This window comes from Ammospiza caudacuta, chromosome 8, assembly GCF_027887145.1.
Source record: "Ammospiza caudacuta isolate bAmmCau1 chromosome 8, bAmmCau1.pri, whole genome shotgun sequence".
NCBI classification, from domain to species: domain Eukaryota; kingdom Metazoa; phylum Chordata; class Aves; order Passeriformes; family Passerellidae; genus Ammospiza; species Ammospiza caudacuta.
Window position 1 is genome coordinate 27,055,190 of NC_080600.1, and position 26,773 is coordinate 27,081,962.

Below are 26,773 nucleotides of genomic sequence, written 5' to 3' on the forward strand. Positions count from 1 at the left end.
TCTCTACTCATCCCCCTTAAATATAGCTATTCAATTGAAAAGCGATATAATACATTTCAATATAGCATCTGTTTTTAATTGTTCTCTTCATTGACTCTTTCAGAATAGATAATCACACAGATATAGGAAGCATGTGAATTTCCCATCCTTGCCACTCACGGTGGCTCATTTTCAGTCAGATGGAATTGGAAAATGGTGACGTACAGCTCAGAAGATACAGGTGAAAGATAAAGAGAATTGTATAACCCATTGCCCAAAGTTCTGTGTGGAAATTTATGAGACACAGTTTAATATTATGGGGCTGCTATCTACTAATTCAATTGTGAAAATGGGATCAAGAGTTTCTTTGAGTTATCCTTAATTTCTTCATTCATTTTTAATGCTTGTTTGATTAAAATCCTTTTCATGTTTCAGTCTTAACACCTTTAGAAGAAAGTAAAATTGTACCAGTACCACCAATTACCAGTATATATATATATACCAGTAATATAAATATATATATATACATATACATATATATACACATATGTATACCAGTAACACCATTACCCCAGTACTACCAATTGAAGGGCAGCAGCAGGCAACAATTGCAATGCAAACTGGGATTCCCAGAATAGATGCTTTTTGTGGCTACCAATATAATCTTTAGTCTTAGCATCATGTTTTCTCCTATTCTTTATGTGTGCAACTACATAACAAATGATGGGCAGGAAAGAAAGGAACATCCAAAGGTAATTCTTTCCTATAAGCCAAAGCTGTGACAAAATTTAAATGGGGTATTTACAAATCAGATGTCTCCAAAGGTCTAAATAAATTACATCAATTGCAAAGATTCAAAAAGCTGCAGGTACAAACAGACAAAAGAATTTGTCCAATATCTTTCTCATGGGTTTGTTACTGAATTGAACAAGTAATTATGTGGTATGTGTCTCCAGAGACATAGTTCTACATCACAAAGTGCTGGGAAATATTCTCAGGGCAGATTCAGTCCTTCTTCCACTCGTTTGTATTGTATAAACAAGAAGACTAAGCTGTGAAAATCTGTTAATAAATCTTAGTTTTAGTTAACAGAAAAAATAGATTTGCAAAGGTATTTGCTGTTAAAGGAGCCCTTTAGCATAAAAGGGCTAAAATTTTGTGAAATTTTGCATGACTCTTTCCAACACAGCATTACAGGAATAGACTTCTTAGCATAATTTTAGAAAGAGCATGAAACTTTGCATTGTTTAAAACAATATTCCTTATGACATACTGCATTGTTCCTGGCTTATGCTTGAATAGAAACAGAAAGAATTGGATTTTCAGTCCTTGATTGGTCATGTTGAGTCCTCACATCACAACACACATCATGCCTCATTATTTGACAAACTGGCTTTGCTTGAATATTCAATAGACATCCCCAGTGCAATTGTCCTTAAATGCCAACTAAACATCACCTAACACAGTGTTTGCTTAGAGTGGACTTCAAAGTGGGGGTAAATAGGCTTCTGAATTTTAAGCATAAAAGAAAGGACTTTCTTCACGGATAAGTCACAAAAACCACACAAAGCAGAGCAAATATTCCCTGGGCACTGTTTTTCTTTCAATTTCTTTTTCTTTGTCTGTAACCTTTCAAGAATACAAAATGCTTTGCTATACTGGTCTCATTAATAAATTACAACCAATCAATTTCAGGTGCATTCTTCTGCACCATTCACAGTATTTATTTTCTAAAAGAAGTCTTTATAATTTTACTAGAACCTTGACAACACATTGGAAAAACAAAGGTTTTGGCTTCTATTAATTTTTCTAAAGTTTGGCTTAAAGTAGCTATGGAACAACAGGAAATAAAGCCAGAATTACATCTCACACAAAGCTGTATAAAATATGAATATTCTCCCGATTTTTAGGGCATTTCAGGAATGTGAAAATCTTAGCAGCTCTGTGCAAGCAGCAGCTTTATTTCACAAGATATTGTATCCCTCTTTCCACCTTGCCTTCCAAGTAATTCCTCTACCTCACAGTTCCTGTGACTCTTCCTCACTCCATATTAACAGCTTGTCTATTTCCTTTATCTGCCAGCATTTAGTGACAAAACAGATTATAAACAGCAGTTTAGGCTAGAGAACAAGACTTTCATTAACTGCATTTCATATGGTCCTAAGGGGCTTGTTACTACTTGTATGCTGAGCATGGTGGATAAAGCTCCCCGTCTCAGACTTCCTGAATGTCTGCACAAACCAGGACAGTATCTCCTTTTCCAAGACTAGCACATAAATTTAATTTCATTAAATTCCCTTTATGTTCTGCCTAGAAAAGTATTACACCTTTCCAAGACCATTCCCATGCTGAAAGAAGTAGAAAGTGATGACAGTTTTTGGCCATTAAGAAGGACGAGGATATTGAACTTGTGAAGTCTAGGTGTCAGTAGAAAGCCATGCTCATCCCAAAGATGAAGATTACATTATGAACAGTCAAAGATAGAGAAGGTTTTCTGATCTTCCACATTAACTCACCCTCAGATTATCTCTCTTTTCTTTCCCCAGAGTAGTTCTTTTTAACATTGGACAAAACCCAAAAGCCATGCTATGATGAAAGGACAAAGAAGGCTATAAACATGGACATGGGATAGCAAAATAAGATTGGTTATGTTTTGGAATGCATAGCATTCTTTGCATTTACAGAAGTCAACATTGCTTAACACAGCAATATAAGTTTTTATGCATTATAATAGCTATCTCACTCTAATAATTTCACAGTAACTAGTCAAAAAAGAATCTATGAAAACAACATTTCACTGCATTACTAACAAAACAGGAACTATGTGGACTTTTCTGTGCCCCGTTTCAGTAAAATGGTGATAGAATTAAGACAAAGCTGAGTACACAATCGAATATGAAATATATTTAATTGCATTTCTTCTATATTTGGTAGTTTTAAGTTTATGCATCTGAGATAAGGCATTTTGAGCATTTGTTTTGGTGACAAAGTGAGAATCCTATTGAGGGAACTGGAGGGTATTTATTTCCAAAATAAAAATAGTGATTATTTTATAAAAGTGCAAAGAATATCCAGTATCTTTCTCTTGTCCCTGTATTACAATAAAATTGTGGTCTGCGGACCTGTTTCATTCAGAGCTGTCTGGCAAACAGCAAACAGGACGGTCGAGATCTGGAAATGCAGAGTATCTCTGCCTCTATTTTTTGACTGTGTTTGGTCTTGTTTAGTAGGCAAGTTGTTGCTGGCTCTTTCTTTGCTGTCTTTTGCTTTATTCTTTGTTATCTTCAGTTTTAAATGAGCAGAAGTGGCTATGGATTGTGGAGATACCTACACTGGACTGGTAGGTCACAGAAGTAAAAAATTATCACAATCCCAGGAAACTTGGGTATGAGGTCACTCTGCCCAGAAATTTCTACATGCATTCAGAGGACTCGTTCACTATTTCTCTTTCTATAGCCCTAGTCAGTTGTCTACAGCAGCTCTAGTAACAAAAAATATCTGAGAAATCATAAATTCTTTGGCACCCAGAGCCAAGATTGGTTCCAAAATATATTGAAACCAGTCTCCGCCTTCTTGAGGCTGTCCTCAAATTTTCACTGAGTGCAGGAGTCTAATTTTTTATCTGGTGAAATGCAGATAGCATCTGTAAAACCCGTTCAGGGCAAGAGGATTCCAGAGCCATCCTGTAGAACCATGATGAATTTTGAAAAGTTCTTGTTGTGTGAACCATGGCAATTCTGCAGAATCAGGACAATTACCTAAATGCCTCATTTTTCAGAGATCCTTTGAGCTTGGCTTATAAAATGGCTCGTGAAGATTTTGTTCCCAGGAAGACTGAATCAAATTAGTTGTTTGGTCATTTTTCAAAGTTTACTTGTCAGAGTTTTTCATATGAGAATTTGGAGCGTCTTCACTGTTGTATTAGCTGCATTGTCTTCTCCAAATTGTTTATGAGTGGAACTACCAAAATTCTAATAAATGAATGCAGTTGTATCTAGAAAATGCAGTCTGATAAAAATCTGCCCAAAATTCTTCCATACAAGATCACTGAAAATGTAAAAAATGTTTATGAACCAGATTAATTGAGGATTTGCCTGCCTTGTACTGATCTTCTGAAGCAAGTCAGCTTTGAACACTATGCAGACAGATAGATATATCGGTTTTCCTTCATCAGAATTGCTCAAATGGTGCAATAGATCCTTCTATAACTCTACTATACCCTACATCGTTATTTCTGAAATATTTATTGTCATTTGTGTATGCATTTTAGCAGTTACTTGTTTCACACAAGGCTGTGTGGTCTTGCGAAATCATACTATTGAATACATAACCATGGAATCATACATGATATCCATCCAGCAAATAGGGGAGTGAAATCTGTTCTTCACATATGATTATTTTTCCACTAATTTAACTAGGTGAAACAGTGGGCTTTGCAATGTCTTAAATAAAAGTAAACCAGTCCCTATAACCATGGAGTTCAAGCTGATAAGAAAATGTCTAACTTGTCCTCTATCATCTCCAATGGTGATAACAAGAGAGCAAAACAGGTATATTTCATGATTACTCCTCAGGAGTAATCATGAGAAAATTCAGATATATTGCTGGCTATTGACTTTATTAATTATGAAGGTATCTTTTTCTTAGTTGTTCTCATTGAATCATCCACTTGCCTGGTGCAGTTAGATCAGAAATGCAAATTCCAAAAACTACATTACCATTTTTATTGCTCAGTTGGAAGCCTGTCTTACTTTTGAAATATTCAGCATAGAGACGAAACAGGAAAAACATGCTGAGTGCAATGAAGAGCAGTGGGATGCCAGAGTGCAAATACTGAATAAGATTGTTTCTAAACAATCTTATTATTATTTCTTTATTGCTATCAACTCTAACAACTCAAAGCTTATCTTTTGAGTTTGTGAATGTTATTTCTTTGTACCCATCTCTTCTTTTTAAATCATGTTAGAATATTCCTTGCTATTTTGATTTTTGTATTTCCTTATTGTCCGTTTAATAGCATTAGATACTGAGAAGGGTATAGCACATAGAAGTGTCTGTACTAAAGAAAAACACTAACAATGTCAGGAACAGTGTCTGCGACACATATTTTGGTTAACTTCAGCATTCCACTTTCAGTATTACAAAAAATGTAAATATTCCTTTCCTCTTAAAAAGCCTGGGTTTCTTGGAAGAATTCAGACTAATGAACTACAGTGGACTTGACTAGTCTGTGGTGTATTTGGTCTTCAAAGGAACCATGCTAAATTAAACCCCACATGAACTATATTTTCCTGTATTTTGTTCCTGAAATATATCTACATACAGCTTAAATTTTCAATCATCTGCTCTTTTTGCCATGTTCTTAAGCTGTGGGCTGTTAAACAACTCCTGCATCTCCCCAGAGATGCAAATCCCTAGATACAGTACAAATGAGGTTTGTGAATTCTTTAGAGAGGAATGTTCTACACAAATGGGAAATAGTGTCATTACTTAGCACTGTGGGAAGCATTTCAAAAGCTGAAACACCCTTGCCTTCAAAAGCAGAAAAGTTTTTAAAGTGTCCTTATCATCATCCTTTGCAAATGCTGACAAACCTTTGATCCACTGCAGTGTTATTCAAAGCCATGCACGCCTCAGCCAAGCCCCCCCTCCAGATATTGGGGGATACCTGCTCAGCCTATAAATTTTCATGTCAAAACCATACATATCATTTCCTTCCAAGTAAATCAATAAATATAATTTTGACTTTTTGAACTTGGTATGTATTTTATTTGTTAGCTAAAACCACAAAGATTATTCTGAATTCTCTCCAGCCCCTCTGTTTAACCAGTCTATGTTGCAATGGTTGGCCTGCAGCATTTCTATTTTTAGCTCTAATGGAACAGTCTTAAATTGCTTATTTTCTGTTTACTAAAGACATTGAGCTTGTAACCATGGAAACTGTGGCAAGTGCCACAGCTTAACTGTTTTATTAAATGGATGGAAGTTACAGCTGCAAAACTTGAAAGGCCAGCATGTCAATTTTATACATACCTCGAATTGCCATATATACCACATTATGGTTAGTACTGCATTAAATATTAGAGGCCAGAATCTGGTCTTGGTTGTAATGATATAAATTGTACTGTCTCTCTCCTCAATGGAAACAAACAAACAAAAAAACTCGTGTACAATCTAGATCAAGATCTGTTTTTGTCAAACTGCACAGGCTGTCAAGTTTCAGTGATTACTGCATTTGAGTGCCTAAATTGCAGATGATGTAAAATAAACCAGTCCCTAGTTATCATAGAAAAACCCCGTCTCACAGTTGTGTCTGCATGAAGTTTTTAGCACATTTTTGTATTGCTTACAGCAATCGCATTATTTTTGGAACCACTATGTTCTGTAACATTAATAGAAAGAATTAAATCATAACTAATGACCTTGTCAACTGAAACTTCTAAAGCCTTAGTGGAAAAGTTAACACAAAGAACTCCTTAAATCTGTAATTAGGTTTTTAAACAAGAACATTCAGGGCACCAGAGGGATTGAAAGTTTACACTCTCTACTACTTTTAGTATAGGCAGAGTATGCTTCACACATGTGAAATCTAGGGTATTTTTGAATTTATATTTCAAATTGTATATAATACTTAATTCAAACCCTTCTAAAAATTATTAGCACAGTTTAGAAGATATTTGTGATGAAGTATAAAACAACTAACAAATAAAATTTTTAACACAAGTCTAAGCATTTCTCCAATGTCCCCAAAAGACTGAGAGCTAAAATAAGAATACTGGTATATTTACATCCATAAATACTTAATGCATGACTCATCCTGTGTAATAGAACCAAATGCTTGAAGAATGTTCAACATTTAGAAGAATCAGGATCTGCTTTCTTCGCAAGGACTGTGGTTGGAACAGTGTTCAGTTTTCTACTTTTGGTGTTTAAATGTCTCCATATTACAAGTCCATCTATATAGGCACTTCCAGTGAACAAAAGAAACCAAAAAGTAAAGTTGGCATTTCAAAGGAGATGCTTTTTGGTAAAGGTAAGGCTCCAAGAAATTATGAACAGTGGCATTTCTTTCTATGAAAACATTACTGTTTAAATCAAAGAATAATATGTTTGATGCTCAATTATTGAATTCAAATAAATACTCTTCACTGTCTCTGTGTAACTAGACTTACTGAAGTGAAAAAAAAATTATGTTTCCTTCTATTTATATATTGCTCTCTTTTTTTTTAATCCATCTGCAGGATCTACCTTCATTTGCAACACCCACGTAATTCCAGTGAAAAATCAAGAGGGAGTAGCAATGATGTTTATTATTAATTTTGAGTATGTAACAGATGAAGAGAATGTGACATCTCCTGAGAAGTGCAAGCCAATATTACCATCGAAACTTGTAAATCGTAAGTTACACAATGAAATTTTTTTGCTTACCTCTATTTTTATCTGGCAAAATAATCAACATGGGCAATAGGTTAGCAAAGGATGCAATCCCACTGACTGACTCAATAATCCAAAATCATAAGAAGCTAAATGTAGCAAACCTACTGCAAGATGATAGTAGAATAATCTATCAGATCTTTGGTAGTGCTAACAGCCTAGATCTCGTGAATAGTACTAGGATGAATAACTTCATAAAAACTAGAATCTTTCACAGAAATGCATTATCCTTGACAAAAATCAATTACAAATGGAAAACTTTAAAAAGCGTTGTGATATAGCCCAGATATTTCATCTTAGCTCATTTGAAATTGAATAATTATATTTTATTTTTTAAAATTGTGTCATTTGATTAATAGTTGGTGAAATGTGATTAAATTAGACTAGAAAATATAACAATCAGTTAAAACATAATTAAATATCCTGATTTTATCAAACTGAAGTATTTAGATTGACTTGGAAGATGGAGGGTAGATCGGTGGATACACAGGAAATGCTTTTGCTTTCATTCCACTCTGGAGCATAAGTGTTGTCAAAATCAGACAACTGAACACAGATGTCCACTTCTTATACAACTGCACTGTGTGGTTTTCTGTCCCACTATCTGCAGAACAGGTGCTCTTTTGCTGACCTTCACTGTGTTCAGCAACAGCACACAATCCTTCTGCTTTACGTCGCCACTCACGTAATCTACTCTTACTACAAGAGTTCCCAGAACACATCTGTACACAGAGCATGTACAAGCTCTTAGTCAAGCACAGCATGCTCTAACAGTGAGCATTAACACTTGGAAAATACCTTTTCACAGTGAGATAATCTTTAACATTAGTACAATAAAGGAACATAAGTATTCTAATTGTTAAATCAACACCTCAGAATTCTGTATTTAAGAAATAAAGACTGGTACAATTCTCACTGTGAGAAGCAAGGAGAGAACTTTCTTGATGCAAACACAGTGTCTGAAACATCCATAGAAACCTACAATGACAGGGTGTATAAGAATGTAGCAAAGGAAATTTCCATTACTGGAACCTTGCAGCCTGCAAATAATTATTGTTCCCCAAATATTAAATTTTTTAAAAAGCCTTTGTAAATAGTCTATACAGAACATATTTAAAACCTTGTGCTTTTATGCTTTCTTTGTTTATTCTGTTTTGCATTGGGGTGGGGGCTTTTTAATAACCAATACAGCAGCTTTTGTTGGGATTTTTTTGGGATACCAAGATAACACTTTTTTTCTGCTAATGATACTGTTAAAATCCTATTAAGGAGTATCAGAAAAATTTAAAAATTACATCAGAAAAAAATTATTATAAATACATTACGTAAACCCTACCCATATTCTGGTTATGTTTTAGTATACTATGGTTTTTTGAGATTGAAACATCTTCCTTCCTTCATTTAAAAGGCAATTTTATAACATAGATAAAATTGTTCAGCTTGGCCATGCTTACTTTGGTTTTATGGACAAAATAGAAGGTAAAATACCAATTGGGTAGAAAAAACAGAGCTTCATGTCTTGAAAAAGAACATTTTGTTCTCATATCTGTGACACATCACTGTACCCTTTCAAGTGTTATCACTTGACGCATTTTAATGTGAAAAGCCACTAAAGAGGAAATCTGCAAAAAATACTCTCACTTCGTCAAAACATTCTTCTCTTGTTTTATGGTATTTACACCTGATGTACACAGGGGATTTCCTGGCTGAGAATTCTTGAAAAAAATAACCAGACCTCCAAGCTCAGTACATAACTGATCTCTCTCAGAGAGAGATCAAGGTGCAAAAGGAGGCAAAGAAAGGTGACTTGAACCATTTTCCTGCTAGTGAGTACAGCCAGATGCCAGAAACTGGCAGAAACTAGAGCAGGCACATGGCTGCTTCGTCTTCTCCCTAGTTGCTTATGGTTTCAGAGCAGACTGTTATGTGGGCCGGATGGGATGGATGGGGATACAAAATATGCTACATAGCCAAAAATTCCTCTTGGCAAGAAAGAGGCCAAGCTATGCAAAACATCCAGAAATAACTGCAAGATATTGTGTACAGTTCAATAGCTGTTTTAAACTGAAACAGAAAAAAGCCTTGAAATACAGAAAAGGCAGAGAGAGACCAATAAGCCAGAAAAAAAAGTCAAAAAAGGTGGATTGTTTACGAGTGAAAACATATTTTTAAAGTCATGTTCCCAGCATAAGAAAGATACACAGCAGATTCTCCAGGAGATAGTTTTTCATCACCATACTCTATTTAAAACAGGTAAATCAGGTGATCTCTTTTCACTGGATCACATACAAAATGGACAGTAATAGGTACTGGGGCGGGGTGGGGGGGGGGGAAGCAACAAAATCCCTTTGAATGCACAACCAATTTAGAGAATAAAAATAGAGAGGGAACCAGAAACATAGCAAGTGCAATGCATCTCTGACAACCAGGAAAAGCAACAGCTAATGACAAAAGAAAAGATTTCAGATTACATTAACATCTACTACCCAGAAGCACACATATCATGAGAGATTTCTTTCCAGAGCTCCTTAGATTGAGATTTCTCAAATTAGAATGCCTTTTCAACATGAGAGGGGGGGAAAAAAAAAAGAAAAAAAAAAAAAAAAAAGACTGAGTCAGGTTGCAGGAAAGAAGTAAAAGTTATTAGGGAGCAAATAGATTGCAGTTATTTTCCAGTCCCTAGAAAATAAGATAACTTTTCATATTCTCATCCTTCTTCTAATGGATTTCCTCTAATGGATTAATCAAGGGTTGATCAAATTTATCAAGTGTAACTTCAAAAAGCCTTTCCTTTTTTCTAAAAGCATCTATTCTGCAAGCTGCAGCCAACAGTTTTGAACACTACCACTTACCCTTACCATAGGGATCCTCATGACAGAAATTGCCACTGAGGTGAGCTTGGTTGATTGCAGCAGAGTGCTAATAACATCGAGGTTGTGGATGGTTGTTGATCCCTGTATGGGTCATTCACTTACGAGTTGGACTCAGTGATACTTCCATTTCAGAACATTCTGTGATTCTGTAAAATGTAATTCAATGTAATAAAAAAGCATCTCGTGCTGTGAAAAAAAAAGGGATTTTAATCTGTTAAAGGTCTGAGACCCTCTGAAAAAATTAAGACCTATGGAAGACAAGTAGCATTTTTTAGGTTTAGCTCAATGACTGCATTTAGCTGTCGATAGGCAAAAATTTAAAAATTTATCAGCTGAATACTGACAGATATTTCCAAGTGTTTGCAAGCTCTCTAGTACAAGGATCCTGTCTTTTGTTATGTGCCAGGATGATTGCTAACACAGTTAGGTTCTGATTCAGCACTGGGCTTGGCAGATGATGATAATAATAGATTAAAAAGAAAAGGTATATTGCAGGAGTTTGATGAGCACATTTGAGTATAAATAGAATTCTTTCTCATCTGGTGCTCGAGAGTTCCTATCTTATATGCAGCAAATGTCTGAATAGACAGGAGTGTGAAAAGTGAAGATAGTGGCTTCACAATAGCAGTGTAAAAGTTCTTTCAGTTGGTCCTTTTCTTCCCTTTATATTTGCTGGCAAGAATTTATCACCAGTTCTCACTGGCAGCTGGAACAGTTTTTGCATAACCAAATACTGAAATTTCAGAAGATCTTAGCATGCACTTCCCCTGTAAAAAAATCACAGCCAACTGATTTTTCACTCTTTTGTTTTGTTTTTGTAGTTTGCAGCAATTCTATTTTCCAGTGTATGCCAGCTCCCTAGCAAAACTAAGGAAGCCTTTGTTCATATATAATTCTTCTCTTTTTTGAGGAAAAAAGGGTAGCCCAAAACTTTTGCCACATCTTTTCTTTTAAACTTCTAATCAAACTTAATTTAATACTACCCCCGTTCCATCTTTGTGTTCAGAGACATGTAGAAATTTCGTCTGTTCTTACTTACCCCACAACTGGATAACATCCTCTTCTCCAGTAAGAGTATATTTGTACAACGTGCACTTAAGGAGAAACTTAGAGAAACTGATTTCTGCTAGAGATGCCCATTCATCATTCAGTCTTTCTAAGCTTTGTCTCATTTCCATATTTGAGAATTCTACTTATTATTACTTCAATTATTTTCTAATAAGTTTGCTTGGCTTTTGTGTTGCCTTTTCTTTGATCATGTAAACATTTTAGAGTTCCAGAAATTAACATCTATACCCAAAGATGAAAGCATTTAATAACTTTACTCCACTTCATGTGGAACATTTGAAGACATAAATACCTGCTTTGTAAATGAAGCAATATTTGTGTAGTACATTGAAGTGTTAAGACTGATAGTTTTGAGCTACATAAGCCCTAAAAATGGATTTTACTCATCTCTAACTGTTCTTATGGACTGTTCTCTCTTACACCTTCTAAGACACTAACAGTTGCTTGATTGTCACTATAATGATAAAAAATTATGAACATTCCCAAAAATGTAATTCATAAATTTTCATGAATCCACCCATTTGCAAAGCTGTACAAAATTTTGAACTCCAACTGAAATAATGCATAAATAATGTATATTTAGCAAGATACTCGTGGTAAAAGAGAACTCCTTTCTGTTAGATTCACTGTAAAAATGAGCACAGAGCTTTGAGTAGATTTTCTACAATGAACTAAATGAAGAAGGGATGTGATTTTATACCATCTTAGCAAAAAACTTCTTTGACCACTAGCAAATTATAATTTAAATTTATCAACTAGTAAATTATAATTTAAATTTATTAAGTTTAAAAAACTTCTTTGACCACTAGCAAATTATAATTTAAATTTATCAACAGTTGTTAACCAAAATAACATATGAATTCCCATTCAGTGTGTTGTACGAACTTCATTAAAATCCTTATTATAAAGTGTTAAGCTATAACTTCTGGGTGTAAATATGTCTTTTATATGAAAGATTGAGGAAAGGGACCCTTAGTGTCCAATTTTATTCCCAAATCTCTCAAACATTCCACTGTGGCATGTCCATCCACTCCATTATTTTATGAGGAGTGTTTACAGCAATTTACAGAAGTAGTGGCATAAATTACTATTTGCTCACGGCACCTGATTCTGTTCCTCAAAGCTGTGAAACACTTCTTGTCTGTAAAACTAATGACTACAAGATATCAAAATCAACCATGACATAGACTGAACTCAGAAAATCAACAGCCAGTTCAAACTGAAGAAATCCATAGTTTGAGGATCCTGAATTCAATATGAAGAATGTTGCTACAATTTTCTATTCAAAAGAGACCATTTGTGGGATTGCAATGAGAAAAACCTTTCAGAAATTAATTTTGAGTTGTCTTCATTTTCTGCTCCACCTAGAGCATTCTGCCTTTTTACTGACCTATAATGCTTTTTCTAACATTTAATCCAGTCCTGTCTAGATCACAGCTTCTATTAATCAGTAGGCTAAAATAGCTAGTCAGATGAGATAACTTTATCACAAGTTTTATTCTTTTTATTTCAAAACAGTTTGACTAGCTAGATCTACTAACTTATAAGCTAAATATTGGTTCCCAAACACCATGTTTATTACCTCGTGGGAGAAAGCCCTGAAAGTTATTTGATTAAAGATGTCATTGCATTCTGCCAAAGAGAGATATTTCAGGATTGTCTTATCATTTTATCATTTCAAAATCTATAAGCCTCATAAAGACACTCTAGAATAATTCCTTGGATTTCTTTCTGTGAAGGAAATGAGAGGATCTGTTATGCGTCCAATAAATGGAAAATAACCTTTTTTGGAGAAGGTTCAAATAAAATGAAGAGGCTACTAATATTCTTAAAACAGCCAAAACTATAATCAGAAAACCTCTGAAACAACTTACTCAAGGTGCTTACTCTTCTGCAAGTCTTCCTCTTTCCTGGCCCTAGCCATGGAATTACATCTGAGAAGCAGAGAACACGCTATACACTGATGTAAACAAACACAATTGCAATTTAAATTTTCCTACCAGTAAAACAGCTAGTTTAAAAACACAGTATTTGCTTTCCTGTGTGCAGAGCACTTTGCTATATAAGTAAATACTGCAGTTTAGTGAAAGGCAAACGCATATTTTTAGCCCTAGAAATATTAGGACTGCCATGTTGTCATGAAATACTGCATACTGCTTGATGCATACAATTTTGCCTTGTAGAATATAGCATGTATAAGTAAGACTAAGCCTCTGACTTTGCCCAAAATGTAATGAGAAATTTTTCCAGGATCTTATTTTTAGCTGCACCACTGGAAACAAATTCATCTTCAGTGAGGGCTAGTCAAGAAAAATTGTGTTCAGGAGGACAAAGGTTTCTATTTAGCCAACCAGCAACATGGTTCTGAAAACCCCAGTGCCAATTATGTGTATTTGTCTCCAAGGTAAGTTACAGTAAATATTAGGCAAATTGAAACAGTGTTGAACTCTTAGCAAAGGAATATGGCCAAAAGCCAATCACCAGTAGAAGACAAGAACCTCTGCTATTACCACCTTCAATGCTCCACAAATGCCTAACTGCCTAAATTAATAGAACAGCCACTGAGATAAATAATTTTTCTTAGTCTTCTTCTGCAGAGAATTATGAGTGGGGTAGCTCTTCTTCTGTTTCCTCATGATGGCTGCTGTTGGGGCTCAGCTCAGAAAGGAAGCCTCCCTGGATTCCATGTACTGTAATTAGCTGTTTAAATTACAGCCTCACCCAGCTACGATCACAGAGCTATTTTGCTATGTCTTGTACAAACATTCAGTTAAAAAAACCAATCTCTGCTTAAAGAGATTGAAAATGAGAGAGTGACACAGCTTTCAGTAGCTTTCAGTGGATATGCATACCACACAGGTCTTCCAATGATATATTTTTATCAATTTTTAACAGGTCTCCTATCTAGCTGTTCCTTTCAGGACATTTAAAACAGGGGGGTTCTGTGAGGTAATTTGAAGGCTAAGATAATGATTTTCTGAAGTCATCCCACATTATAATACATACCCTCAGGAAAGTATAAAGGTAGTAAGTTTTACTTCCTTCTCTGATGGAAGAAAGAGACACGTCTCTATTATTCATAATAAGAATTAGCACAGAGAGCTTAAGACATCTGCGCACTTGCCAAATTGAATTACAGTTTTTGACCTTGGAGAGGAAAAAAATCAGAATATCAACGTATCTCAAGCTTAGACAAAAATGACTCTACTAGAAAGCAGGAAAGATTTCCAATGGATTTGAGAAGATTTTAGATGGATATTTACAAGGAATATGGTTTTTTATTTATAGTCTTCAACCTGAAAAGCCTTGCTTTAGAATAAGCAAACAAAGTAGAGCCATAGATAAAAATAAGGGAGTTTACCTCCACCATGTCTTACTTCTCAAGTATAGAATCCTATCATTATTACTTGATTGTTTTAAGCATCCAGGCAAGTTGGGCATTTCAAAAACCTGAGAGCACCTGTCAAGGACACATAGTCTGAAGAGCTCTTGCCATGAAGAGATGAAATAAGTGAGGCCTATCAGGAAAATTAAACTAAGCTCATATTCTGAACAAGTGTCAGTGAATAAACTCTATTCTTCTGATGAAAAATATGAATTCTTCAACTTTCAGTAAGTTTCATCCAAATAAAATTGTCATTGTCAAGCAAAAAATTTACCATTAATTAGAAGTTCCATTTCATGAGAAATGGCATATTAGTACACCTACTTTAGTTTTCTGTCTGGAACCTTAGCCAACTTCAAAACTTGGTAATTGGAAACATATATTGATTTAGCAATTATTAAATATTTCTTAATTGAATACTTCTTAAATTTTCTAAATAAAAAGTCAGTGGATTTTCAGAACAATTATTCTGTGTATTACATATATTGAATTTAAGCTACCTGAATTTCCTTCTAAAATACGTGGAAATTCGATATTCTGCCTTCTTTTCTTAATAGTCTGTTTATTTTTTGAATCTGTTTCAAGCAAAAGTTTTTTGTAGATTTAGTTTAATTGTATTTCAGATGGTAACAACCTTTCAAGTGGCTCTTCTTCAGGTAAATCTATCTTCTAAAATTCTGTCTACAGAAGTCCTTTTATTGCTTTGTTCTGGCTATATTATTTCAAGATCTCATTACATTTTATATATTTCTAAAAGAGTGCAAGTCATAATATGGCTCTTGCTCTCACTGTCTGAATATTTATTTCTGCAAAAATATAGATATAAAAGGTAAACTATTAAATTTAGTATAATTATATGACATATAAAATCCAAATTTAATGGTACTTCTCTTCCTATTATTACTGAAAGTTGCAGTATGGAGAGCATAAAAAACTTCAATCAGTATATGAGACAAAACACATTGCAGAAATGGATAGTGGTTTATGAATTCAGTGTTAAAACATAGAAAACATCTTCAGGCTTCCTGTCTCAGAGAAAAGCAATATTTTTTGTCCTATGAAGCCTGGCAGCCAAGGTGATGAAGGGCTGAGAACTTCTTGAGAGCTTGGTTTAATAGACAGAATAAATTCTTTTTCCCAGCTGCCAAAAAAACCACCATAGTCATACCAAGACAGCTAAATATTGTGCTAGGTAATAAATAATTTAGATATAGTATTTTCTGTGATGTTTGCTCTTTTATTTCATTGCAGTTATTTACTTCTTTTTTTTCTTTCATACTTCTAATCATATTTAAGAAATAAAAATGCAAGAAGTAAAATCTTTCTGAGAGGACAAAAAATTATTTTTTCATACAGCTCAGCTTTTTTACAAAAGCACTTCAACTCCTGTACCTTAATGAGTACGATAAAGTAAAATGACATTTCTATCGACAAGTGGAATTAAAACATGTAAATGTACCAGTTGGTATTAACATTCAAGGATATCAAGATTATGACTTTTGAGGGACACCCTGTTTCAATTGTTCTGACTAAATTCACTCATCAACCACACACAGCAGAGCCTCACAAGCAGTCAGAGGCTTCATTCCCTTCCTTTCACATTCTGACAGATTCCTGTGTGCTGATATCAAAGTAAAATCTTTCTCACTTACAAGAGAATATAAAGATTGCTGGTTTCTTATACTGGTAGAAGACACATGCAACCTTAAATTTTACAGAAAACTAAAAGAAGTGCCAAAAATTAAAGGAGACCACACCAGAGGATAAAAAATATAAGGGTGTTCAGTGTCTGAGAATTATGAGTTCTAGCTTCTAATGTTAATAATTGCATATGCCTTGTTTTTTCCTTCTGAAAATAAATTATTTAATGAGCAGAGCAAGAAAATTATCCACTTAAGTACACTTCAATACTTTTTGGGGAAAAGAACTGAAAAAAACCCAATTGTCTCTTTCTGTAATTCTTTGTCCCAAGGCCTGCTGTGCCCAGACAGAAAATAAGGCATTATCACATGAGTTGCTGGATGGTATTTACAAGTCTTTGAGCAGCAATTCAATAACTATCTGTGACATATTTCTGATAACCTCAATCCTGGAATTCTGTGACATTCAATTATGAGAAAATATTTCAATGAAGGTCTGACTTGTGCTTCTGTTGTAAAAGTAATTTTGCTTATTCTTTGAGGAAGGTTTCAGAATAAAAGTATTATGGAATTTGCCCATGCTCTGGAGGACAATCTGTCATAATTGATCTATCTTACCTACCCCTGTCCAGGAAATCTGTTTATAATAGGTTGATCATTGTGGATATGTATGTTCTATTCTTTAATCTTAGATATTGAAAAAGCAACATATGTTTCATATTATAGCCAGACCAGTCATTCAATATTGTAAAACTATCCAAGATCTGATTTTCTTCAACATCCTACCACAGACAACCGGTTGTACAGAAACATGAGCAGCTCTCTTTTGTTCAGCTCTCAGCCCAGGAGAAGTGGCATATCACATAAAAAAACAGTTCTGACAGTTTCTACACCTCACACAGACAACCTTCGGCAAACTCTTTGTATATTTGAGCTCCTTTGATTTGATTTTGGAAAGTCTAAATCTAGAGAAGTTTGAGACAAACACACTAAATCTAGCTGCCAGCTAGACCAGCCAATATTTTTCCTTTTGCTTTCACATTCTGGGGTTTGGATAACTGCTTTGCATCAGCATGAAAATAACAATACTACTGGTGGTGCTACAAAAGCTGGATGAGCAATTCTTTGAGGAGCCATCACAATTTTTCAGCAGCCATCTCTTAGGATTACCATTCTTAAGTGCTTGGGATAGTGTTGCAGGAATCCCATTGACATGGGCTAAGCAAACTTTGGGACATAACACAGCATCTACCACTACCCAGAGACCGCTAAAGAAATTACAGAGAAGGTAAAACTCTCTCAGTTGCAGGCATTTCTCTGACTTAGCCACTGTGTCTTGTATATAAATATACATTTTCATCACTAGAAATTTGGGGAATACCTTCACTATGTCAATGCAACGATCAGGCCAAATATAATTTCCTTTTCTTTTGATGAAATATTTTCACAAAACAGACACAAGAATCACTGGCCATGCAAGGGTATTGGGTTACTAAAGAAATCCTTGTTCAGATATTTTTGCTGGAATCGTTGTGTATTGATTGGGCAGAAAATTTGCAATCATGATTGTAGCTGTTGATAAGCTCTTTTGGGAATTAATTTTTCCTGACACAAAATTCCATATGATTGTATTCAGTGTCTAAGAATAACAATTTTCTACTAATGTTAGCACTTCTTATTGCAATACATATGGAAAAACAAGGATTTTTTAATTTTTCTTATCAAGATACGATTTTTCCCTGCATTTTTTCCCCAAAACTATTAATCTAAACATTTTCTTTCCATGAATACTAAGTCTTCTCCTTTGATCTCCCAAAATATGAGACAGGATTTAAAAAGGGTTCCCAAACACAAAAAAAATTGATTTGCATTTGAGACTTTGGAGACAATTCTATCTGCAAATAGTTTAGAAGAGTCCTATACCATCTACAGTGATATTTTTGGTCTGAGTTCTACTATTTAGAAACTTTAACAGCTGAGATGGCACAGAGAATAAGTGCAACCAACAGATTAACTCATTTGCAAATAACTTATTCAGTAAAGTGAGGTATAAAGGAGGAGGTGGAATTACGCCTGGAATTGTGACTCAGACTCAACTGCTTTCCTCAATTGATCTGAGGAAGACACAATCATACAAATCTCTGACTCAGCATTAAGAAGAATTTGGCAATCTAGTCTTTAATAAACATAGGATTTTGATGTAATATTATCTCTGAATTCATAGTAAATAGCCAGTTGCATCTGAAACGTTTGAGAATTGTAACCCGAGATTCATCTGCTCTGACATCATGCTTAGAAAAAGCAGGGGCTGTCGATTACAAAACAAAAGATTTTATCCAATAGGCAGGAGGCCAGGAAAGCTTCCACTGGCACTTTTATTTTATACTGGGACAGCAGGCCTGAGGCCTGAATGAATTTTGCTTTGTGACAAATTGTGTTATTACACTTCCTTGCTCAGCTCAGATCAGTAAACTACACAAATTCTGAATGGGCCCCCTGATAACTTTAGCTACAGGAGAGAGATGAATGTTCAACACACCATGTAGCTCATTACCTGTGCACTGAAGAATAGCAATACTCCTTCTCTTAGGAATATACAAATTAAAAAGCAGGAAATAGGGTTTGAGACTATTTATTACAGTATATAGAAGAAAAGCAAAAAGGTGCTCATCTAAGTTTTCTATTTTATGCCCAAAAGTCTTAACAAGAAGCAAAATTCTCACTGAGTATTCTTTCCAGCTGAACTGCAGTTAGACAGCTAAATCAGTAATGCAGTATAACGTGGTCATATTAACGTGGTGAGGCAGAAAAGACCATCTGCAGCACCATGAACATGACTAAAATAGAGTGCCAACAAAAAGCCCTGAATAGTGTCTAATGCCAGAAATCCTTATGAATGGTGTTTTTAAGAATTTCAGCGTAATTGATAAAAAAGAGAATTATAGTAATTTTTTTCACTTGGGATGCAATAAGCTTTCAAAATTTATTTATAAGCACCTTTACAGCTCAATTCTACATGGATTAAATTTTTTTTTTTTTTACGTTCTTCACTATTTTTAACTGTGAGCAGTTGTAGTGTTCAAGCTTCCTTAGTAAGTTAGAAGAAATCTACACACTCCCAAGATTCACTCTGGTGAATATCACTGTGTAGACTGAAAATTGGCACTTTTAACTGCTGTTTTAAAGATGTATGACCCTGGTTTATGTAACAGAAATTTCTGACTATTTTACTGTTGAGTGTATATGCTTGGAGTGATAAATTCAATGCTAAATATTTGGAACTCAACAAACTTTTTCAAACATTGTCAAGGAGAAAAAAGTACTATCATTACATAGATTTATATTTTAAAGTAGGGTAAAAAGTTGGAAATAAATCACCAGATTTCTAAACACTAGGATGTTACCAATAGTCTCACAGGTTTTTTATTTTAGAGTACATTTTCAATTACTTTGATAAAAAGGGTTCTAACAATGAGGTGTGAATGTAAAAAAAATTTTCAGACTATTACATGAGATTCAAAGACTTATCCAAGGATGCTGAGTGGCCAAGCGATAAAACAGCAAAAGCAAGTTTTTTGCAGACACAATATTAGAGACTAAATTATCTATTATCAAACAACAAAAAATTTCTTAGCTGTTGCAAAAATATCTTCAATTAGCACAGTTAGAAAAATAAGTCAAAAATGCAATTAAATATTGGTAATTGTAAGGAAGTGAACTAAGGTCAAAAGAAAAAGCCATTCTTTCAGTGCATTGATCCCTAAGTCTGGGAGTAGCTCAGTAGTGTAATCCATTGTCCAAAAGGATTACATTAGAAATAAAAAGTAACTGAGAAGAGTGAGAAGGATGTCCAGAGGTACACAATACAGTTACACAGGCGTTCATCAGCTTGCAGAACAGGTATACAGAGAGCAATTCAGCAGATGCATGAAAAGCTGTAAATATATTAAGACTATATTGAGACTATAAAAAGGGAATAATTATTAGCTGGTTTCTATAGGAACTAGAACCCTCCCAAAGGCATCAAATGTATAGCAAGTAAGGGGAAGTATTTTTCACAAACATATGCTAAAATTATGGAGTTCAATTGTATAGAATGCTTTGAAGATCAAACTACAACCATTTTTTAAAAACACTGAGACAAATTCATAGAAGAAAGGTACACCAAACATTCATTTTGTGGTTTGAGCAAACAACTTCTAGCTCATGAATTTTCTGAAATTCAGATAGCTAGAAACTGAGTAAATTTATTGAGAGAAAAAACACAATGTAGTGACTCTAAATAACACAATGTAGTGACCCTTCGTGTATCCACCACTGGAAAGTATCAAGGTCCAGCAGTGTGCTAGATGGACCTTTGGTGTCATCTAGTACAGCAGCTTTAGATAGGTTTTCCTGAGCCGGGTACTCTCACCTTCATTCATTTAGAATTCAAAATACAATTCCATATTCAATACTAAATGTATAGGACATCCATTTTAAAACATTAAATTATTAATCTGGGTCATCTATTGTTTTACAATTACTGTCTGCCATAGGCATAAAAGAAAGACTATTTCAAAACATGTCAGTATGAAATGATAGATTACAGTGGTAAATATTAATAAATGTTAGGTAGATACAAATTCTGGCAATTTAGACTGACTGAAAAAAAAATCTTATCCCAAACTGAACTTCTTATCCCAGAAAGAGAGGATAAGAATATACTTTGAAATATTCTCTAATAAATCATTTCACAATTGATTCACTGTTGAAAACATTTATTTAGCAAAGAAATGAGATACAAAAGTTATTAAATAAGTCAAACTGTTTATACAATCATACCTGATCATTTCAAATTTTAAATTATTTTATTTTGTTAAACTTTCTTTAGCATTGTTTTTCCTAAACTGTTTAATATGTTTTCTGTACTTCTGAAGTCCCCACACCTTCATCTGTGAGTTGTATTACACAAAACCTTACAATATTTGTTATTTAGGTTTGTATTTTTAGAAGGGCATTCTGTAAATTTTGCAATTCTTCCTCTATAGTTTCTTTCTATGCACCATGTCATACTCCTCCTCTCAGGTACTGACATTTCTTTCCATTACACAAAGTGTTAATTTTCCACACACTCAGGGTATTCTCCCCTGCCATTCAACACATCAAACCTAACTCAGCCCATCCCATGCAAATGTAAACAATAATTGTATAGGTGCAACTAAAGCTTGAGAGCTGTGTCACTCTTTTTTCTTCGCTTTGCTCCTTTACTTTTCATTTTAAACTTGTTAAAACTGTTTCACCTAATCATCAGTTGTAAGTATTGGAGAGGATTTTAGCAAAAGTGATATACAGCTTATTTCTCTGTCCTAAGAAATTAGCCTCGGTATCTTCCTGTTTAACCTGTAGCCAATAAATGCATATATCAGCAGTACATTTATAAGCACATGGAGTTCCACTAGTATTAGAATCCACAAATATCTATTTCAGGATAACAACTACCAAGTAAAGTGTTAGATATATTCTGGCAGTCTTTTGTAGATAGATAGATTTTTAATTTAGAAAGGATCATCTGTACCTCATAGCTTTTAAAATAGGCTGTAGAATTAATGCTCCTATTCCCATTCTAAGTTCAAAAACTTAGGTCTAATTGGATTATGAAATCTTTTAACATCCCAACTCTAACAAACTTGGAGTTATATTGTATTTGTATATTTACACATTTCATTACGAAGCATTTTAATTTATTAGAAATGGCTACTATCATTCATTGTAAGTGAAAAAAAGCTGATTTTAGTGACCAGACACCAATGTGTAACATTTTCTTCTGTTTCTGTGTACTTACATGTAGGCAGACTTTTTGGGCTCCGGCTACCTGGATTGAGACTTCTGACCTACAGAAAGCAGTCCTTACCCCAGGAAGACCCCGATGCTGTCATAATCGATTCATCCAAGCACAGTGACGACTCAGTGGCAATGAAGCACTTTAAATCACCTACTAAAGAAAGCTGCAGTCCCTCAGAAGTGGATGATACAAAAGCACTGATTCAACACAGTAAATGTTCACCTTTGGTTAATATATCTGGACCTCTTGACCACTCATCACCCAAGCAGCAGTGGGACAGACTTTACCCTGACATGATACAGACAAGCAATCCACTAACCCATTCCAGATCAAAGGAAAGCATTTGCAGTATACGGAGAGCCTCTTCGGTACATGACATAGAAGGCTTTAATGTCCATCCCAAGAACATTTTTAGGGACCGTCACGCAAGTGAAGGTATGGTAGAAAGTCAATCACTATTCTCTGATGTACTAAAAAAGGAATATTTTCAATATCATACTAATAATCATCACTTTGTAAACAAAGCTAAATATAATGACTCCATGGTGCACTGAAAATATTAAGGGCTCAAATATGCCAGGCTTTTGTACACTAAATATTGTTTTCGATTTTCAAGGAGACTAATGGAATCATGGTGTTGATCTTCTCTATAGGGATATAGCAAATATTGGGGCCAGCATTCCTAAAGTTAATATTGGGGTTTGGGGAGAAAAAAAATCAGGTGATCAAATTATAAATGCATGTACTGTTGTCTCCTATACGTACAGATATTAGATTGTCTTTGATTTTATGAAATCCTACTTCAGAGACTGCTAAGTTTATTTCTCTTAAATCTGTAATGTGCAGATTTTACATTCACTGATCCAACACTGAGACATGCTTTTTCTCTCATGCCGAAGAAAGTATCCTCAGCAACTCCATGCTTTGTGTAATGAACAGTGAAATACTTAGTGAAATGGTGAAATGCTTAGTGTAAACTTCATTTAAGGGTGATTTTTTCCTTGTGCTATTATATTAATTTTTCATTGTAGTAGTTCCCAAATGGTCATTCTTCATCCAGTTATACATCTATGAAAAGGTGTAAAAATCAGTTTGACTATTAAGTATCTTTTATTACAGTGTTAGAAAGCTAATGCATAAATTACCACATAGTTTTAATACTTGCCAAATGGAGGAGCAAAATTTTCTATCTCCATTTTATGGAAAAGCTTTTTTCAAATGTTAAGTACTAATGAAAATAATTTCTACTATGAGGAGTCAATAATCCAACTGAACTTCTAAGGCCTCTCCTGCGATGTGATCATTTACAGTGCAAATAGGCAAAACACTCTTACTCTGTTTTCACTTTGCATAAACTACAAAATAGTAGAGAACCAGGCCCTAACTTATGTCATACATAGTCATTCTAGAAAAATTCAGCAGAAGAGAGGATGGCTCTCAGAAAGGCATTAGGATTAGTAACCATCCTTGATGCCATCTGCTTACAATCATGTTAGAATTGGACACCTTATGCTGAAAAGATGTTTAAATTTATCCAGCAAGTCCTAATTGCCTAACTCAATAGTGAGCCATAAAACCCTATTATTGCTATAAAATTATCCATGCGAGTTAGACAACCAAGATTCAGCTTAAATCGTCTGCTCCAGGCTTGCAGTTTCTGAACAGGGAGAATGCAAAACCCTAAGTACAACAACTAAAAGTAAACTACAGTCCCAAATGGCTCAACTCTTACCAAAGGAAACATACGGTTAACTTATTTTCCCATTCCATTTTTATTTTGAGTTTTTCTAAATCATTCAAAAACTACTACTCTATCTGAAAATGCAAGTCAGGATCCAATTTTTTCCTATCCCTTCCAGTTCAAAAAATATTAATTGAATCAGTAAAGCAGAATTCTGAAAGAAGAGAATAACATTACTTAGCTTAATACTAACTACAGTAATTTACCTGCAGTCAAATTTTAAGATAATGCAATTGAGAATAGAAATTATTTCATGTGTTAAATTAATTTATGTAGCCTTGTTGTCTATCACTTTAAAATTATCTTCACTGTGCTCATTATATGCCAAGAAATAATTCAGTAAAAATGACAGTTTAGCACTTTAAATTCATTTGAGTGTACTGGATCAAATTCCATTATCAATTTGCCTATATGACAGCAAAAGCAACAGGGCAGGAACTGTGTCCTACACTCACCATCCAAAATGCAGCCAAGCCAGCCTCATCTGAAACACCATCAATCCAGATTCTGCAGGCAGGTGCAAGTTCAGAAATGTTATTGTCTTCAGAAAGTGGACTCAGCAAGATCACTGCAGCCTTCTGAAACAGCAGCAGGCTTTAGAGCCCAGTTTAGCCTAATCTCCAGTACTGCTACAGATGCCTGGCCCAGGAAGGCACTGGGCTGGGAGGAACTAAACAGCTACGGTCCGGAGGGCCCAGGCTGATGTGCTGTGCTGCCCGGTGCTCGGGAAGCTGAGGAGAAGCCTGCGAGGCCGCAGGTCTGGCAAGGCCCAGCGCCATGTCCGATGCCCCCGTGCAGGCCGCGGCCTCTGTCCAGAGCAGCGCTGACCACTCTCCACAGGCTGTTGTGGCACAGCCTCAGCTCAGAGGTGGCCTGTGAGCCCAGCCAAAGGAGGTGAATGTCTGTGTGAGCCCAAAGCACATCTGAGAGCTGGTAACCTGGGCACAGCAGGTGGCACCAGGAGGAAGGTGCCATTCCCTGCCAGACCCGCCTCACACCCTCAGAACCGCAGGGTACAACACAAGAGGACGGTGCCTTGTGGATCACATTATTATCATGTGAACCAGCGTGGCACCTACCTCTGCACCTGTGTGGCTCCTTTAAAATAGTGATAACAGCAGCAATTATAATATTCTCCTGAAAAGGTTTGATCTCACACGAGGATTCAGGGCCAGGTGAGCCTGTCAGGACAGAAAGCTTAGCCAATGTTTCCTTGTGGAAAGGCACCTAAGAGCTGAAGAAAGGCTTAAGGTGTATCTTTCTCCAGCACTTGCTCAGAAGGGCACGGCTTAGGCTGCTGCCATGGCAAAAGCATGTAGGCAGACGTGGGGGGCCTGGGGGTCTGTGCTGGGCCTCCTGTGCAGCCCCCCATGCCATGCACCAACCCTGCACTTCTGCCTCAGCTTCTCTCAGTTATGTGGGACTAATTATTTCTTCCTGGCACTTTTGCCAAGAAATAATTTTTTCTTGCAGCCCACTGCCAGACTTGTGGAGAAAGAATTTTATCATGTTTCTATTAAGGCAAGTTAGATAAAGCCAGTCCTACTGCCTGATGATCTACTCCAGACACTTTGACACATTATCTCAATCATTGGAGTGATTTCACCTTCACTGAAAGTCTTCATAATACGGTCAAGGAGGTGCAACAATATTTCAATTCAAACCATGCACACTTTGAAGCCGTATTTTCTGCTTTTTCTGATGTAGATTTTAGTTGTGTTTTCTTGTCTTTTTCTCCACTTTTAATATGCTGAAAACCAGACAATGGTCGCAATGTCAAAGGTAAAGTATACATCTAGACTGTACCTTCCAGTGTTTCAATCAGCCACACTTTTTGGCATGTTACTTTGCCTGCTGTATGAAATGTTCAAATGCAACACTCTCATGTGACCTAGTGCAAGGTCTACTACATAAATTATATTTGTTAAACACATAGTTACTCATGTAACTCTTGTCTCAAAACACTAACTATAAATCACTGGAAAAAGTGAAGGCCTTTGACAGTTAAACAGCCTTTTGATTTCATTATCTGCTAATTTAAAAAAAGAAAGGGAGGGAGGTAGAACATATCTTAGTTACTTAACTCAGTGCTGTTGTCCTTAAGCAGTCAAAACTTCTGTTGAAGCTGCCAGGAGTTTTACCTGCAAAAGGATGTGCGATTGTATGAGGACATTAGCAAATGATCCATTGTTACAAGGTACTCAGTTTTCAGTTAACTCTCTCAAAAATAAATAACTGATAATCAGGACACTTGTGGAAGTATCTTCACTTATTCCTCTTTTGTCTCTTTAAAACTAGTTTCACGTTCCTGGATGGCAGGGGGTATGGTTTCAAGCTTCCTGTAGCATCAAAATGTGCATGCATGAACTTCATTGCCAATTTCATGTTTAAATAATATTTAGTGCAATTTAAAAACTGTTTCTTTTCACCAGCATTGAGCTATATGTTTTAGAAGCAATTTGAACATAATCTGTAAATTACTTCCTCCATTTCTGAAGATCACTTACTAAAGTGTTCAGTTTAATTGCCATATTTGTTTTTGTGGGAGGACTGGTTTGTGATTTCATGCATGATGCAAAAAGTGTGTGTACCTGGTAAAATCTCTCCAAACTGCATGCAGTGCATGACATAGGTTCTGTAAAACAATTTGTGGACTACAAAATCATTGCATTTGCTTCATGTGTATGTTGGCAAAATCTTGGGGGAAAAGATGCAGTTTCTGTGCTGTTCAGTAATTTTTCTAAATGTATTTACTGCTGGTGAAAGATGATGAATTGGCAGCTCAGGAGAGTGAAATAATTTCTCAATGCATTGTGTAAGCAAGGACAG

The 26,773-nt window shown here is 35.3% G+C and overlaps 1 protein-coding gene across 2 annotated transcripts in view; it reads left to right on the forward strand.

Moving 5' to 3' along the window:
* KCNH7 (potassium voltage-gated channel subfamily H member 7) overlaps window positions 1-26,773 on the forward strand; it is a 204,929-nt gene that overhangs the window by 117,891 nt on the left and 60,265 nt on the right. The window contains exons 3-5 of one of the 2 annotated variants that reach the window (XM_058809419.1): window positions 7,221-7,380; window positions 22,214-22,638; window positions 25,706-25,726. In XM_058809419.1, the coding sequence (XP_058665402.1) occupies window positions 7,221-7,380; window positions 22,214-22,638; window positions 25,706-25,726 (606 nt within the window). The remainder of the gene's footprint in view (window positions 1-7,220; window positions 7,381-22,213; window positions 22,639-25,705; window positions 25,727-26,773) is intronic. The other variant, XM_058809420.1, reaches the window with a different exon arrangement.